Here is a 16,612-nt window from a genome sequence, read left to right on the forward strand (position 1 = left end):
TCTAACAAAACAAACCTGGTTAAGCACTTAAGCAATGCGAGGAAGGAATCAAGTACACATATTTTCCTTGAGTGCCAACCATATGCTCCATCCACTATAGATAGCTTGTTTGGGATGGTGGGGAGTTCAGGCAACTATGCAAAATCTGATATTAGAACATACCTTGCAGTTTAGAGGCTTAATATAAAATGCAAATAGGAAATGGCTTTGCATGGTTTCCAATTATCTTAGTCATTTGGAAGAACATGTGTTTTGAGATATTTTATATGAAGAAACAACACTTGTCTGAGATGTCAAAGATGGTGAAGGTTCCATCATGGAGTTGGATTAAAAGCAAAGAGTGTTTCTGTATCTTCTATTATGCTCTCAAATAAACCATTATCATGCATTGGAATAACTTCTTCAATGATGGTGGGATTGTTACCATGGTATACTTCCTCCTGTCTTAATTATAAGATATAATTTAGATGAAAATGTGGTCTAGTTATAAAAGAAGATTACAATTTTTATAAAATATTAATTTTATTTTTTATCTTTATTTTTACTAAAATTTGTTGTTGAATAATAAGAAAAATTGATAAATAAATGTTCTCTTTCGTCTTTTAAATTTTTCAATTATCATTTGTTAATTTTATTGATATTAATGTGTAAGTTTTAAAATCAAATAGTATTTTTACCTCTTTTATAAAAATTTAAGGATAAATGAAAAATAAAACTAATGTATTATGATTTTATTTTATAAATTTAATAAAATTATTTAACATAACTATTTACATCGAATGTGAACATATAGTTACAACGTGGGCGTCTTAATTACTTGTAGCATTGTGAGTGTACAAAGTTAGAATAAACTTTGTTAGGTGGCTTTTTGTGGAGGTAATACATGTACTCAATTTTCTTGTATTTCGGGATGGTTTTGGGTTTTTTTTTATACCATTATTGTCCTATACGATTTATATTAATTAAAACAAATTCCACTCACAGAAGTTTTCTTAAAATGTCACTTAAATACAACCCCCCCCCCCCCCCCCCCCACCACCCCCTACCACCTTTTTTTACCAAATCTATGTATCAATGCAACACCCTATATTTCATCCATGAACACAACTGCCCCCAGATTCCTTATGCAGTTAACATCAAGAGAAATCGAATTTAATGTGAATAATATCAACGTCATGAAAAACCCTGGTGATTGGAATAAAAAAAAAAAGTACTGAATTTTCAAACCGAAATTAGTTATCATCCAAGTAAAAAAATACTTCACAAATAACATGATGAATTTTCATACAGAAATTTGTTATCATCAAAGTCAAAAATACTTCATATGATGAACATGATATTTAAAAGCATGTAAGTTAAATCTCAAGATGTGAGTAATTTATCTTATAAATTATTACATGAAATTTAGACAACTATTATAAGGATAGTAAACTGAATTTTGTTACATTTCTAACACATGCTAATAGTAAATAATATAAACCATAAAAACACCAGTCAAGTCAACGAATCATAAATATCATAATCACTACTAAAGTTACAGACAAGTCTAGGTAACAAAACAACAAATGGTATCAGAGAGAGTTGTCATGATCAATTTGATCACACATCTGCTCTACATCAAACCAGAAAAGAAGTGAAGTTCGAGCATAAATCACTCTGACACGTTGCAAAGCCAAATCCCCACTTGTTAAAACAGCTTTGGCACCACCTTCAATGCGGGTTTGAGAAACAAATACACCATCGCCATTGCTCTTGGTTTGTGAAGGAAGCACCTTGCTGCTACTGGCAGTGCTCACAATGGGACATGAGAGATAATCCAGAGGATTGGATTCACACTGCAGTATGCATCCATCTATCGTTAGCCTTCCCTTTCTATGAAGCAAGCAGCAACCAAGCTCAGCCCTCACAGTTAAGTTTGCTAATTTGCATGTGGATAGCAACTCTAATGCACTGTTCAGACAAAACAAAAACAAAATACCAAGTCTTGCTGAAGATGAAATATTTGGTGGTACATATCAAGGGAACTAATTAACATCTACAAAGATTGTAATCATTAGTACTTTGGTCTACGACTTTGCAAAATCTGTGTTTGGTATCAATTCCAACTTAATGCATGTTTGGTTCTACATCTATGATCAACGTTTAAAAAAGATTCACATCAAAATTGATGTAAAAGCAACTAATTGTTACTTTAACTGATTCACATCTAACCAAAATTAATGTGAATCCAAACATGCTCTTAACCCATGTTCAACGCCAATCCAACACTCATATTTAGGGGTAGGTATACAGACCCGTCCGTCCCATCCCATTTAAGGTCTGACTCGTGAAAAAACAAGTTCAATTCGCAAAATAAATGGACTTTTTTTCAAGTCCATATCTAGCCCACCAAAACTTGCAAATAAATGGACCAGTCTATGGGTCTAAATAATTATTTGAAAAAATTATTTTTTAAAAATAAAAAATGCATAAAATTAGAAGAAAAAATCTTTTTATTTTTAAGTTAAAATCCATCACACTAAAATTTACCAACATTTAGAATTGTCTTAAACATTAAATATTAAAATGTTAAGACTAAAAATATTACCATTACTTATATAATAGTATCAATGTTAAGACTAAAAATATTACCATTACTTATATAATAGTATCAAACTTTTAATAATAAAAACATCAAAATATCTTAAAAATAATTCAAATGGAAAATACACATCAACTAAACATAGTTTTAATGTCATAATAATTTAAAAAAATTTAAATACAGTACACAACCAAATATTAAAGACTTAATATCTAAAAAATAATTAGTGAGGTCTGCAGGCTACCCCGCAAGCCCACATATTAAGTCTGTCAAGTCCGCGGCCTTCACGGACCTAACTTGAAAATTGATCATTATTATATGGATTTGAAAAGAAAAAAAGGATCCGTTATTCGCAAGGTTCACGGGCTTAACGGACTAGCCTGCAAACCTGGGTCCATCTACCCACCCCTAATCACATTGCTTCTATGTTTATGTATTGGAAAGTGTAAAACTTTCATTCAAAGTCAATCAAATAGGTTTTCATACACGCTCTAACTTGGCAAAATGTGATTCACTTTAATCCTTAACTTTGCAAAATGTCGGAGGAAAATTTAATAATCAAGGACAAAAGTCAATGACATTTTGTAAAATTAGGGACTAAAAATAAAGGTTTGGTGGGATCAAGGACTAGCGAAATAACGCTTAGAATCTCAAGGACTACAGTGAGAGTTCATTCCTTTTCCAATAGTCCTTTCCAAGCTACTGGATAATGGTTTGAGATGGCAACAGATGCGCTATTATGCTCCATTCTGTTTGGCCAAGAATCTTATCCATAAACAGAAGCATGGAGGTGGTTCCTAGCTACCACTTCACAAGAGCACTGCACAAAATCTAAAGGTAAGGAATGCAAACCTGTCTGAGCCTCGAGAACAAATAAGTGTAGTGTCATCTGGAAGTTCACCTGCACCAATCTGAACAAACAACATTGATTTTGGAAAACCAAAAATGGAGATATTTTATATCATTAACATTTAATGTTTCCTCAACAATTAGAATAACAAGAAGGTAGTACAACCACCAATTATTGTTGATGAATTAATGATAAGGAATTTAGAAGTGACATGAAACCAATAGAAGTCTATTTGTTTAGTGTTTTTTTAATATTCTTTAATGCAGTTCTGAAAAATAAGTTTTAGAAAACAAAAACAAGTAAACAATCTTGTTTAGAAAACTTGATTTAGCACACTATTTTCCCTCGGCTAAAACTCAAAGTCTGAGCATTGTCTTCATGGGCAGAGCACTTCCAAACATGCCATCAGCCTCTATCACTTCAGGAATGACGATTGCTCATTCTCTCCATTTGACATGGTTCAGTTGTGACTGCAGTCGCATCTGTGTTTGAGCAAATTCTTCTTGTTGGAATAGGAGTCTGAGCATTTCTTGCTGTGCTTCTGTTCTGATTATATTTCTAATGTTCTTGTAGCCAATTTGGTCTCTTAATCGCTTCAATTTGTGGTTCTGTTTTACCCATCACTCTGATGAAAACAACTCCTCATCTAGTGTTCACTATTGTAACCAATCGACAACATATAAATTTATGAAATCTATTTATTTGCAGCAGCACTAGTTGGCCTAAACAAACTGGGAACCTTATTGTCATTATATATATCTGTGTGTGTGTGTGTGTGTGAAAGAAAAAAGTAATTGAGACAAAGGAGAAAAAAATAAGAGAGATTGGAGGATGAGAAATCTTCCTTAGTCCTCAGCAAAAATACAAAACAAAAAACAACTAAGAAAAGAGAAAATTGGATGGGTTGCTGGCTAAAACTGGATGAGATTCAAAAGTATGACTTAAGATAGATTAATCTAATAAATAGTTTCTTACACACACACACAAGTTGCATAACTCACTAAGCAAAGCGGTTTCTTTATTTGAATGTTTGCGACACGATGACTTCCACCAGCAGCTATTAAAATTGTATCACCTGGTCTGTAACCAAGAAAGTGACAGTTAGAATCCAGAGCCTGAAGAAACATCTAAAATCATGCACAAATAGCATTAATTTTACATGCCTTGAAGCAGCAACAGCGGTTTCAATGTTGGGGAAAACACCGGGTTCAGATATGTCTTTGACTGATCGATCCACCCGAAGCCACAACCGAGGATGACATGCCAAGTAATTCCATCTGTGGCAAACGACGGCGGTATTAAAGCGATCTGCAAACTCAATAGTAGCTTTGTGATAAAATATGCTCCCCATTATGCTATTATTTCTTCTTTTATGGGAAGAAAACTAATTGAAGAGGGGATCCAAGTCTAATTACAAAGAGAGCGAGGATAAATCATCCTCTAAACCAAGCTAAAAGTAATAGACAAAACAGAAGAGCAAGTAAAAAGAAAACTAAAAATGCAGCAGGGTTGTCTCCTTCTCAATCTCTTTGCAAATAATGATGTCATATCCTTGAAACAAGTATGGACTGAACAACAAAGAAAGAAGCTAAAAACACAAATTTGTGCCAAAGTAGATTTGTCAGCAAGGAAACACACTCAAACATTAGGGAATTCAGCACCAAATCACATATGCATGGCCAATTTACTTGTTAAATAGTTATAAAAAATTCACACACGCTAACTCATTGTCAGGAAACCATGGATACATAACAATCATGTCAACGAGGATGGTAAAGATTAAGTTGTTGAATTTACTCCACATGCTTCACTAAACTTGTATACTCACACGATGAGAGAAAACATGAACATATTTGTGTATATTCATTTCACAAATATCCATCTTTAGGCCCCAAATTTGTCATAATAACCCACTACACACTTGGTTCAAGCCTCAAATTTGAAGCTTTTCATTCTCATAACACAACCAAATGCTAAATACCAATTAGTCACAATCCCTACAAATAGAGGGAAAATCAAAACAAAACCTAGTTCATGTTGCCAATTACCTGCCTAAAAGCATGCTAAGCACTATAAATCCCACAAAGACACATCATAGTACCAAAATTAAACGAAACAAAAACATGGGTGTTGGTCAATTAGGCAAAAAGATTGAGTTTTAGAGGGTGAAAAAGTTTATACCTGGAATAGGTGGGAGGAAGCTGAAGATGTGCATAAGACAACCATCATCGAGATTGTTGATGTGAGAAGAAGAACAAGAAGAAGAAGAAGAGGGTTTTGTTCTTCGGGACCTCTTCAAGTGTTGTTTCTGTGGTTGGTCTTCCATCATTACCTTCGTGTTCTTCTGGGAACCAACTTCATGCCCCTCCTCCGCCTTAAGGCCCTGTTTGGCTTAAATGTATCAAACGCACATGATATTTTCGTTTTTTTTTTTTATTTTTTTTCTGTTCGGTTCCGTAATCGGTCACGTGTACAAGGATGTTTTACAATCTAACCGGTCCAACTCAAACACTTCACTTCGGATTTTTAATTTATTTCGAATAGAAATGAACTCAACCCAATTTTATTTTTGGACTAGATATCATATTTGAATATTAATAAAAATCTCAATTTCCGACAACTCAAATAATTTATATATTTTAAATATATATATATATATATATATATATATATATATATATTGATTACTAAAAGGCAATGATCATAATAAAATGTAAAATATAAATTTATAGTTAGCTTAAAAATATGGTTTAAATATGATTTTGCTATCTATAATATACTATATTTTTTTACTTTGATCCTAATCGTAAAATTATTATTTTTTAAATATTTATTGTAAAATTTACTGTATTTACTTATTTTGTTCCTTGTTATTTTATTTTGGTCCTTAAAATGTATCTATTTTTCATTTTATTCCTTAAAAGTTTTTGTTTATTCTTAGTTTTTTTTATAGTTTTTTCATTTTGAATTATTCACTTTAAAAAATAATTAGTAGTGACTTATTCACATATTACAAAGAGAAAAAAAGGAAAATATGAGTATATTATAAGGATTATAAAATAAAACTAAAATAAAATAAGATAAAAAATAAAAATAAAAATTTTATAAACATCATTTTAAAAACAATAATTTTATAAGGACTAAAATGAAAAAGATAATATATTAGAGGGATCAAAACTATATTTAAACATTAAAATGTCAATTATTTTCTCAATTTACATTTTAAGTAAGATTTAGCAATTAAAGAAAAATAAAAAATCTTATTAACTATAAAAGTAATTATAAAAGGATCAAGTCTTCAAATAACAAAAAGAGACAAGATAGAAAAAGAACAGTTGTAAATAAAAGAGAAAAACATTTACTGAGAAGTGCATATTGAGAAACACATTGAGTCACAAAAAGTTAAAGTACTATAAAGAAGTTCTTCATTGTAAATCTTGTACATAGTTCTTTGTAAACTATTTGTGCATAAGTTTCATGGCATCACGTCTAAAAGAGATGAAGCTATCTTTGTAATGCTTTTCAAATTCATTTGTAAGGGTTGATCTTGGAGAGGTTTTCTCCAAAAAAATACTTGGTGTTTGAGCTTGAAGAGGCTTGTTCAAAAGAATACTTGGGGCTAAATTTGGAGAGGGTGTTGAAAAAATACTTGGATAGTTGCTTGAAGAGGCAAGTCAAAGACTACTTAGGTTGAGCCAAAAGTGATTTGTTGAAAGAATACTTGTATCTTGAAAAAGATATTGAAACTCAATCTGGTTAGATTGAAAATTGGACAGAATCTTTGTGTTTAAGACAAACCAATATAAAATATCTATGCTCTTTCATCTGTTACTTTCCAATACTTCGTATGTTAAAGTTTTTACTACTTCACTACACTTCAAAAGCGTGAATTTTTTATAAACATTATCCAACCCTCTTCTAGTGTGTTTCTTTTTCTCTAACAAATAATCTAATGGTGATATACGATATCATGATAACACATGTGACACTAATCTAGACAGATAATATGGTGTTGATGTGGCAAGAAAATTTATGATATATAAAATGATAAAAGTGGTTGAAAATATTATGAACCGTTTTATCTTTACTTTTTATTTCACACTTAAATTGTTAAGCCATTTCATTTACTTGAAGTAAAGTACGATTATTATATTATATATAATTGTACGATTTTATTGTATTTTAAAATTCTTCTTACAATACTTCCTTTTTTGTTGCAAAAGATTAAACTCAACTTTACATAATTTTTATAAAAAAAAAAATCTATGGGGGTGTTGTGGTGGTATGAGAGAAAATAACAAACTTAAATTATTAAGCCATTTCATTTACTTGAAGTAAAGTACGATTATTATATTATATATAATTGTACGATTTTATTGTATTTTAAAATTCTTCTTACAATACTTCCTTTTTTGTTGCAAAAGATTAAACTCAACTTTACATAATTTTTATATAAAAAAAAAATCTATGGGGGTGTTGTGGTGGTATGAGAGAAAATAACAAAGCTAGTGAAGGAGTTTTCTTAAGTGGATTGTGTTGAAGGGAAATGAGAAAGGGAGTATAAAAGGAGTGGTTTTGGGGATAAAGATATAAGGGAAATGAGAAAAGAAGGTGGGGGTTGGAGTTACAAAAGTGTTTAAGGAAGATAATTTAGCGGTCTAAAAAAATATTATTTATTTATTTTATGTTTTGAAAATAGTTTTCATTTTTTAATTTACAAGATTTAAAAATATGTTTATTTTGAGAACTTATTTTCTATTTTTTTTAAAATAAAATATCTTAATTATTGTAGTGGTAACTGTGTGGTGGCGATAACACTGACAACGATGATGGTAGATGTAACATCTTAAGTTTTTGAAAATAACAAAATAATATTTTAATTAATTAAATGTGTTTTATAAAATAATATATAAGTCTTTTAAATAATTAAGAGTACTTTAATTTAATTAAGGAAAGTTTGTGAAATTATAATAATGTTTATTATATAAATTATTAGGAGAGATAAGTATTTTACTATGTTGTTTTAATTAGTTTAAAGGGGAGAGAAATTTAATTGGGATTAATTTATTAATTCAACGAGTTAAGTGTGAGTTAAAAATTTAAAAGGGAATAAGTGAATTAATTTCATTTTACGCTTCTCATCCTATGCTCTTCTATTTTTTTTTTCTTTAAAAACTAAAGAATTTCAAGAGGAGAATACAAAGGTCACAAAGTATATTATGGATATTTTTATCATTCGTCAAGCACTCATAAAGGTAAGGGGAGTGAGTGTTTTTGCTCTAGGATATAGGTTAATTGTTGGGTAGCGTAATTGACCCTCAATCTCATTGATCGAGTTTCTATGACTTGCATGGTGACTTTGGGAGACCTTTACTTTTACTTGCATTTTGAGTGATTGTTTGATCATATGATTCTATGGCTTCCTATTGTTGTTAATTGTGTCATGTTTGACATGCTCTAATAATGATAAATTGACGTCTAAAAAATTGTGGAAACCTTTAAATCTTATAGGAAACACAAGTTATAAACAAGTTGGAGATTGGTTAATTTGGACGATGTCTGTAGAATTGATTTATGTTTTAACTAATTGATGGTATAAAAGGGTAGTTTTAGACTTTTAGGCAATGTTTTGGTAACTTATGCAATTATCACACCTTCTACGGGTGTTGACAAATTCATATTATTGCATCAGGTACTAGTTGAGTGTCGTCGAGTGCAAGAGCAATAAAGAGTATAGTGACCTATATGATTAAAAACTAAAAAATAACATACAAAATATATTTATTTGTATTTATTTAACAATTAATTAATATTTATTTTGTTAATAAATTTTATTTACATGTTTTTTTATAGTTTTTTTTTATCATCATCAAATGTTATGTTACTAAATGTTAAATCACTTGAGTACAAATAAATGACTTATAAATGTCAATTTAACAAGAGACCAAAATTTTGTATTTTTTTAAAATTAGAAAAACTAAATATCTATATTTTAAAATAAATAAATAAAATTACAAATTGATAAAATATAGGATAAAAATATAATTCAGTGAAACTAGAAAAAATAAATCAATTAGAAATCTATACATTCTGATCATATTAAATATTGAAGGGGGAAAAACTTTGTCCAAAAAATTGAAACAAAAGAACTCAAAGTCTAAACAAGGCTATAATTGTAGAAACCATTTTCACCCTATTTATTTTTCTTTATATTTCTACATCACATATTATATCTAACAATATCTCCGTAATTATCTGTCTCTCCTTTACCCCAATTCACTCATATAAACGTGAAACTTATTTCATGTAAATAACATTGAAAAGTAACACCTTTATCATCAAGTGAAAGTGATGACCCTCAAAAAGTAAAAAAGCTTTTTTCTTCTTCTTATTTTAACAGATATTTAGTAATTAGAACCACCGATCTATGTAAATTTCACTCTTTAATGAGTATTATTTATAACTTTAAGATTTATATTAAATTTCAACTATTGACACTTCTCTTAGTGATAAATTTTTAAAACTGTCATTTGTTGCCTGTTTTTAAATTAGAAGGGAATTAAATTGACACCTAAAAAGAGGTGTCTACACCTTAAAAAGTTAAAAATAAAAAATAAAAAATAATTTATATATATATAATTGATTTTGTGTGTGAGAAGAAGAAATATGAATCACTCATGCGATAAAAAAGGAAAAATAGAAGTGTCAACGACATGTTTCATTTTTAAGTAGTCAAAAGTCTACTCAAAATTTGAAACATCATAGGTAATACAAGTGTTACTGGACACAGCGGTAAGTAACATAAGATTCAATCAGCTGAGAACTGTGAGTGACCTTAAGGACTTGACCTTTCTTGAGCCCATAATAGCGAGCTATGGGATCAGTTTTTAACATGCCAGGGAGCTGAAAAAAAAAAAACAGAAAAGAAAATTAAAGAAAATAAATCTATTTAATTCAGTTAAATAGGGAATGAGCCAAAAGAACAATACGTTACCTGATTATCTTCCACCAAATTATACTTGGTGAACAGCTCTTTCTTCTCATCATCAGTAAGTATCTCATACTTTGGCTGCATCACATGTTTTGTAATATTGACCAGCAAATCAGTGATCTAGACACAGTCATAGAAACATATGGTGTTACAGTTACAGAACAAAAACCGTTCCATATAACAGCAAATTAAATACATTATCATGCAAAAATGGACTACTCTTATCATTTGATATCTCATTTTTTATAAAACAAAACTTACAATCATTTCAAAATATATTAAAATATAAATTAACCTTGAATTATTATATAATTTTAACAAAATTTGATATAGACATTCAAGATAATATGAAACTATAACTCAATATACCGTTTTGAATGCTTCTCTCTCTATATATATATAATTGGTTAAAGACTGATCTTTAAATGCAAGAATTCGACGCATATAATAGAAGAAAACCTAAAGAATTCGTTAAAAACTGAATAACATTAGTGAAACTTGGTATTACTCTTTTTGACATGTTCTTACGTAATCGAGTAATGGCAATGGCACTATGAGGTTTGTGAAATGTGAAGAAAGGCAACAAGAAGAAACATTATTTGCCTCTCCAGGTTACGAAAAAGAAGCGTCATCAACTGATTTAATCTAGTGAATTCATGAACATATACACAAAGAACAACATATTCATAAAAAGAGAAGAAAAAAGAAGCATTAACTAAAAAACTGACATGGAAAATCTCCACTTCAAATGGCCACTTCTTAAACTCTTTGTACGCGTACGGAGTGACCCTACTCTGCACAATAAGTATGAGCCGTTTGAAAATTTGCGTACCCTCGTTCTGGGTATATATGAGACCCACGTTTCCTTTTCTTATGACATCGGTTCCCGCAAACATGACGTGCACCTGCAGAGAAGACCAAAACGTCGTCGTTCACGAAAGTGTAATAAGGATTAAGGAACAGTATAGTTGTAGTAGTAATAAAATAAGGTTAAGGTTTGGTTTGTAACAGCGATCGACCGTGTTGTTGGGATGAGAGCGATGCGAAGCGCAGAAAGCGAGGGTTCGAGGGTTGGGATGTTGGCCGAAGCGAGAGCGGAATTCGTCGAGGGTGGGAGCGAGGTTGGCGTGCTGAACGACGTCGTAGCCTCTGTCTTCAAGCATCTCCAGCACCGTTCGCCGACTCTCGAAGTATTCAGAGCTTTCGGCGCTTCCTCTGTCTATCAAACTCTGCACGTATTCCATTCTCGCGTTCGTTGCGATCTCCAAATGCAAATGCAAATGCAAATGCAAATTCTGGTTTTCTTTTGTGGTGAGGCCAACGTGAAAGAGGACGACGTGACGTCACTCTCTCGCTCTTGTCTTTCTTACGTGGGTCAATACTAAATCATATTTTACGTTTTTATATGTAGTTCACATTTTCCACACCAATTTTATTATTTACTAGCCATGAAAAAGGTAATTCATCCCTGTGTCAAAAAAATTAATTATTTTTTAAATCAATTAGTAGTTACTAATTTTTTATAAGATAATTATTGTTTTTTATATCTATTTTTAATTTTACTCTTAGATATATTAGTGAAAAAAATAAAGATTTAGCTATTTTTTTAAAAGTGGACATGAAAGAAATATCTTCTTTATATATGGCTATAAATTAAATATTAAATAATTTTATATACTATGTGTATATTTACGAGTATTTAAAAATTAAAAAGTAAATTTAAATTATACGAAATATAATTTTTTTATTATATTATAATAATTGACTTATTATGTTAATAAATTTTATGATCACATGTAATTTTAGTATTTATTCAAGAAAATTACATTTTAGTGATCTTATATAATACATTTTTTATTACTATCATATTTTGTAATTTTTATGAGAAATTTAAAAGACATACCAAGATCTAGCTATTAAACAATTCAAAATCTTTCATTATAAGTAATTTTCTATTATCTTACTTTCTTTGTTTTGTCTCTATGATGATGTTGGTTTCTCTTTAATTAATTCTTGACAATTTTTTTAGTTTTCACAATTTTTTCCATGAATTTTTTTTAAGATACATAAAAAATCAAAAGAAACCTTGAGAAAGAAAAAGAGGTTATGCTTTTATAAATAACCAACTATAAATTTTATACCTTTTTTTCTTCAATTTTTCTTCTTTAAATCCAAAACTACTTTTAGTGAATCGAGAAGGAATAGAATTAGTTTTAATAACTTCAAAATAATCTCTAATAACTCTTAATATATTTTAAATTTAATAATCATCATATTAAACATTTTTAATAAAAGTTATTCTTTAATTATATAAATTATTATTAGATTAAATAATCTAATAACTTATTTCTTTAAAATTTATTTAAAAAATATTTCATCTTAAAATAAAAATAAAAAATATAATATTTAACGGAGCCCACCTATATAACAGTTTATTTATTTTCAGTTATATTGCGGGTAGTACCTGAGATACATTTAATAAGCTCAACATCTAAATATTTCGATTGGATTTAAGCTTTTGTATTCAAATATGAGTTAATTATCTAGACATTGTTAGTGTAAAGTTTTTTACATTAACAATCAATTATATTTTTTAAATTATTTTATTTTTGTACTTGTTTGAGGGTACACTCGTAATCTTCAGGTGGATAGAGGGCCGAACGGGAGCTCCAGGTGGATACTTCAGAGGGGGGAGGTACCTGCAAAAGGCACTCCGACGCTCAAGTCAGGACAAGCACGAATCTCTAGGGTAAATAATTGAACAGTGACATACCTCGTTACGTGTGACCTATTTATAATACCTGACGTGGGCCTGAACATGATGGGCCTTCTCTAACGCTTACCAAATTAGGTAATACGATGTTAATCGGCAGGTTATGCCTTAATTGTGCTTTGTCCTTTGTTAATCACGATCATCATTCTAATTATTCTCTGTTGACCTTCGGCCGAGCCGATACCGACGGCTGAGACGTCATCTCCGGCCGAGCCGATAGGGGATGGATGCGGTTCTCAGTCCCTTACCGAGTTGGAGTGATATCTGAGCTGTGTCGATATATGATAAGATATTACGTGCCGATCCACGTGGCCGATTGCTGAGCGGAAGTGATCTGAGTTGCGTCAATATATGATAGGATATGACGTGCCGGTCCACGTGGCCGATCCACGTGGCCAATAGGATCCTTCCGGTACACAAGCCCCCCAGCCTTAAGGAGTGAAACGACGCAAAGGGTAGAAATGGTCTTGTGATAGTGACGGTTGGGTATGAGTGTAGAATTGTAACCGTTGGGTAATAATGACGGGGATTTGAAAGGTTGTGGCTCGTGGATCGTTGGATCAATTTGATCCAACGGTTCCCAAGGGATGTGACGGTTCATATGCGCTTCCAGAAAGCACTATAAATAGGCGTGGTGGGGACCAACATTGATGTGTCTACTGGTTATAGCTTGCATTTGCTCCGAGCTGACGTAGGGACCACGTTTGAGCGCTTGTTGTCAACTCAGATCGACTTCGCGAAAAGGTACGTTTCAATGGCTGATGTTGAGATAGATGTAGATGATAGGGTGTCTCAGGTCGGCTCCGCTAGGGATAGCAGTTCAGGTTCTACCGGCACGGGTTCTCGTGGGCCGGTGGAGCACGGCATGTCGGCGTCAGCGTCGAATAGGTCGGCTAGTGTGGAAATCGTTGAGAGGTTTGAGCCTTCACAGAGTGTGGAGGAGGCTTCTTCTCTCGAAGTGAGTGAAGGTCGACCGTCTACTCGAAGAGTTGGTTCGGCCTCTCGTAGCTTTGGCCCTATAGAAGTCCCTAGTTATAGATGGGTGCATGGAGAAGTGGGCAGCATTTTTTCGCGTTATACGGATAAGGGTTCGATCGCGCTGTTGTTCGATGCCGAGAACTTCATTACGCTTCCGGAAGATGAGGTGCCGTTCGGTTTCTTTTTCGAACCATGCCGAAATGACGGCTCATGGGAATCGGATTTCGTCTTCCTTGGCTGAGAGAGGTGTAAATACAATTTCTTCTATGTATATGACTACCTGTTCAGGGATCTGGGGGTTACTCTCCCTTTTGACAAATTTTTTGTTGGGGTGCTCCGGTTACTGAACATGGCGTCGACTCAACTCCACCCCAATAGCTGGGTCGCGATGCAAGGGTTTTGGCAGTTGTGCGTAGCACTTGGTATTGAGCCGACGCCGAACCTCTTCTTGTACCATTACGCCTCTCGGCCAACGAGGAAGACTAAGTGGCTATCTCTGTTTCGAGGGGATAACTGCTTACTCCAACCATTCACGGATTCCTACAAAAGATTTAAAGTAGGGTTCTTCAAGGTTATGATTCGGCCTGCTAACGGCAACAAGTATTTCTTTGAAGCCGAAGGGAGGCCGTTATTCTCGCTGTATTGGACTCGAGCGCCGAGGAAATATGATGTGTCCAAGCCTAAGATGTCTTCAGAGGAACGAGTTGATCTGAGCATCTTGGAGAAGTTACCCCGGCCGCTGCCTTGCCGAGAGCTTCTTCGGTTGATGAAGTCTACGCGTCCGCTTGATGATTTAATTGGTATAGCATCTGTCTTATGTTTGAATTCATGTGTTATCATTGATTTTGACTAATTTGTGTGCAGATATCATGACGAGCTGCGGGAGCGACGATTTGGATATTCGCAACCTGATCCGTGGTCGAGCGCCTATGCCGGTGCCGACTGGTCATGGAGATAACCGAGCGTCGGCCCGTGAAACGGCCCGACCACAGTCGAAACTGAAGGACAAGGCTGCTCAGGATGTCCAGAAGGCGAAGGCGGCTAAGAGGAAGGCGGACGAAGCGAGGGCCGAGGCCGAGGCGCGGAAGCAAAGACAAATGTTGCCTGTGCTCGTGCCTCCACAAGGGCTTATGAGTCAAAAAAATTTGGCGTCGAATGTCAGTGCTCAAGACTATTTTAGTCAAGACTTGACCTTGGAGGTAGGGAAACATATGCTGGGCCAGATGAGTGCGGCCCATAAGTGGACCTTTTTCTGCGAGTTCCAAGCTCGTTCCCTGGCCTTGGCTCAGAATCTTATAATGCAGCCGAGTGCCGAGGTCGAGGAGCTGCGTCTAAAGCTTCTTGAGTCTGAGAAGTCTGTTCAAGAGGCTTTGGCAGCTCTATCTGAGGTGCAATCGAACGGGAAGAAGTTCGAGGCCGAGATGGTCCGCCGTGGCCGTCAAAATGATGATCTAATGCTGCAAGTGCAACGATTGGAGAATTTTTTGAAGGCCGAGGCCGAGGCCGAGAAGTCTGCTGCGCTGGCCGGCAAGTTAGAAGCTGAGAAGAAATCCTATGGGGCATACCGAGAGAGGGCTCGGCGCAAGGTTCTCTCGCAGCATGAAGCCGATTTTTCCCAGGCGGCACGGCAGGCCCGTCATTTTGGAAGTCTGCCTTCGAACTTCGAGTTTGACATGTCTATGGATTTCTATCGGGGGAACTATGTCAACCTTACCCAAATCCCCCCGAATGAGCAGCCGGATGTTGAAGCGCCTGTTCGCCACCAGGCCGGGCCGAGTGGAAAAGACAAGGTGCAGGCGAAAGTGGCCGAGCAGGAGGCGCCGGCCCAAGGGGAGCCCGAAGCACAGGCTTAGGGTTATTTTTAAATCTTGTATGCAAGGGCCGAGAGAGCCCCTTTAATCTTTTGTAATTATGGGCCGGTAGTGCCCTTTTCTTTTCAATGCAATTTTGTTTCTCGTCAAATATAACATATTCCAAACGATCGTTAATGTAGTAAATCAAATCGTGCCGAGTGTAGGTTAGTTTATACGAACATGTGTCCGGGTTGAAGGAGAATCTCGGAGGGAGACTTTAAAATAAACCCATATCCTTGGTCGAGAGGAGTCTCGGGAGGGAAGACTTGGTTGAAAAGCCACATCCTTGGCCGAGAGGAATCTCGGGAGGGAAGACTTGGTTGAAAAGCCACGTCCTTGGCCAAGAGGAATCTCGGGAGGGAATACTTGGTTGAAAAGCCACATCCTTGGCCAAGAGGAATCTCGGGAGGGAAGACTTGGTTGAAAAACCACGTCCTTGGCCAAGAGGAATCTCGGGAGGGAAGACTTGGTTGAAAAGCCACATCCTTGGCCGAGAGGAATCTCGGGAGGGAAGACTTGGTTGAAAAGCCACATCCTTGGCCGAGAGGAATCTCGGGAGGGAAGACTTGGTTGAAAAGCCACATCC

General features: G+C 34.1%; 2 protein-coding genes across 2 annotated transcripts; both read right to left on the reverse strand.

The window, feature by feature from the left end:
- Positions 1–1,499: 1,499 nt before the first annotated feature.
- SKIP5 (SKP1/ASK-interacting protein 5) lies at positions 1,500–5,826 on the reverse strand. Its single transcript, XM_020382365.3, has 5 exons — positions 5,613–5,826; positions 4,595–4,739; positions 4,433–4,511; positions 3,434–3,492; positions 1,500–1,950 (listed from the first exon to the last, which is right to left on the reverse strand). Exons 1-5 carry the CDS (start codon positions 5,758–5,760, stop codon positions 1,572–1,574), a joined length of 810 nt encoding a protein of 269 aa, XP_020237954.1. The 5' UTR covers positions 5,761–5,826; the 3' UTR covers positions 1,500–1,571.
- A 3,589-nt stretch (positions 5,827–9,415) lies between these two features.
- On the reverse strand, positions 9,416–12,369 carry LOC109817146 (DNA-directed RNA polymerases IV and V subunit 5B). The gene is made up of 3 exons (XM_083065765.1): positions 11,151–12,369; positions 10,426–10,542; positions 9,416–10,334 (listed from the first exon to the last, which is right to left on the reverse strand). Exons 1-3 carry the CDS (start codon positions 11,316–11,318, stop codon positions 10,209–10,211), a joined length of 411 nt encoding a protein of 136 aa, XP_082921891.1. The 5' UTR covers positions 11,319–12,369; the 3' UTR covers positions 9,416–10,208.
- Between the last annotated feature and the right edge of the window lie 4,243 nt (positions 12,370–16,612).

This window comes from Cajanus cajan, chromosome 10, assembly GCF_000230855.2.
Source record: "Cajanus cajan strain Asha chromosome 10, NIPB_CcT2T_4, whole genome shotgun sequence".
In the NCBI taxonomy this organism is placed as follows: Eukaryota; Viridiplantae; Streptophyta; class Magnoliopsida; order Fabales; family Fabaceae; genus Cajanus; species Cajanus cajan.

Bases quoted from the DNA above. Each gene is read 5' to 3' on its own strand.
- LOC109817146 (XM_083065765.1), bottom strand. From the start codon at position 11,318: ATGTTTGCGGGAACCGATGTCATAAGAAAAGGAAACGTGGGTCTCATA. The intron at 10,543-11,150 runs GTCAGTTTTTTA...GACTGTGTCTAG, and splicing joins TTGAAGTGGAGATTTTCCAT to ATCACTGATTTGCTGGTCAA. The intron at 10,335-10,425 runs GTAACGTATTGT...TTTTTTTTTCAG, and splicing joins ATTTGGTGGAAGATAATCAG to CTCCCTGGCATGTTAAAAAC.
- SKIP5 (XM_020382365.3), bottom strand. From the start codon at position 5,760: ATGATGGAAGACCAACCACAGAAACAACACTTGAAGAGGTCCCGAAGA. The intron at 3,493-4,432 runs GTGAGTTATGCA...TTGTTTGTTCAG, and splicing joins TAAAGAAACCGCTTTGCTTA to ATTGGTGCAGGTGAACTTCC. The intron at 1,951-3,433 runs GTTTGCATTCCT...TTGTCTGAACAG, and splicing joins TGTTCTCGAGGCTCAGACAG to TGCATTAGAGTTGCTATCCA.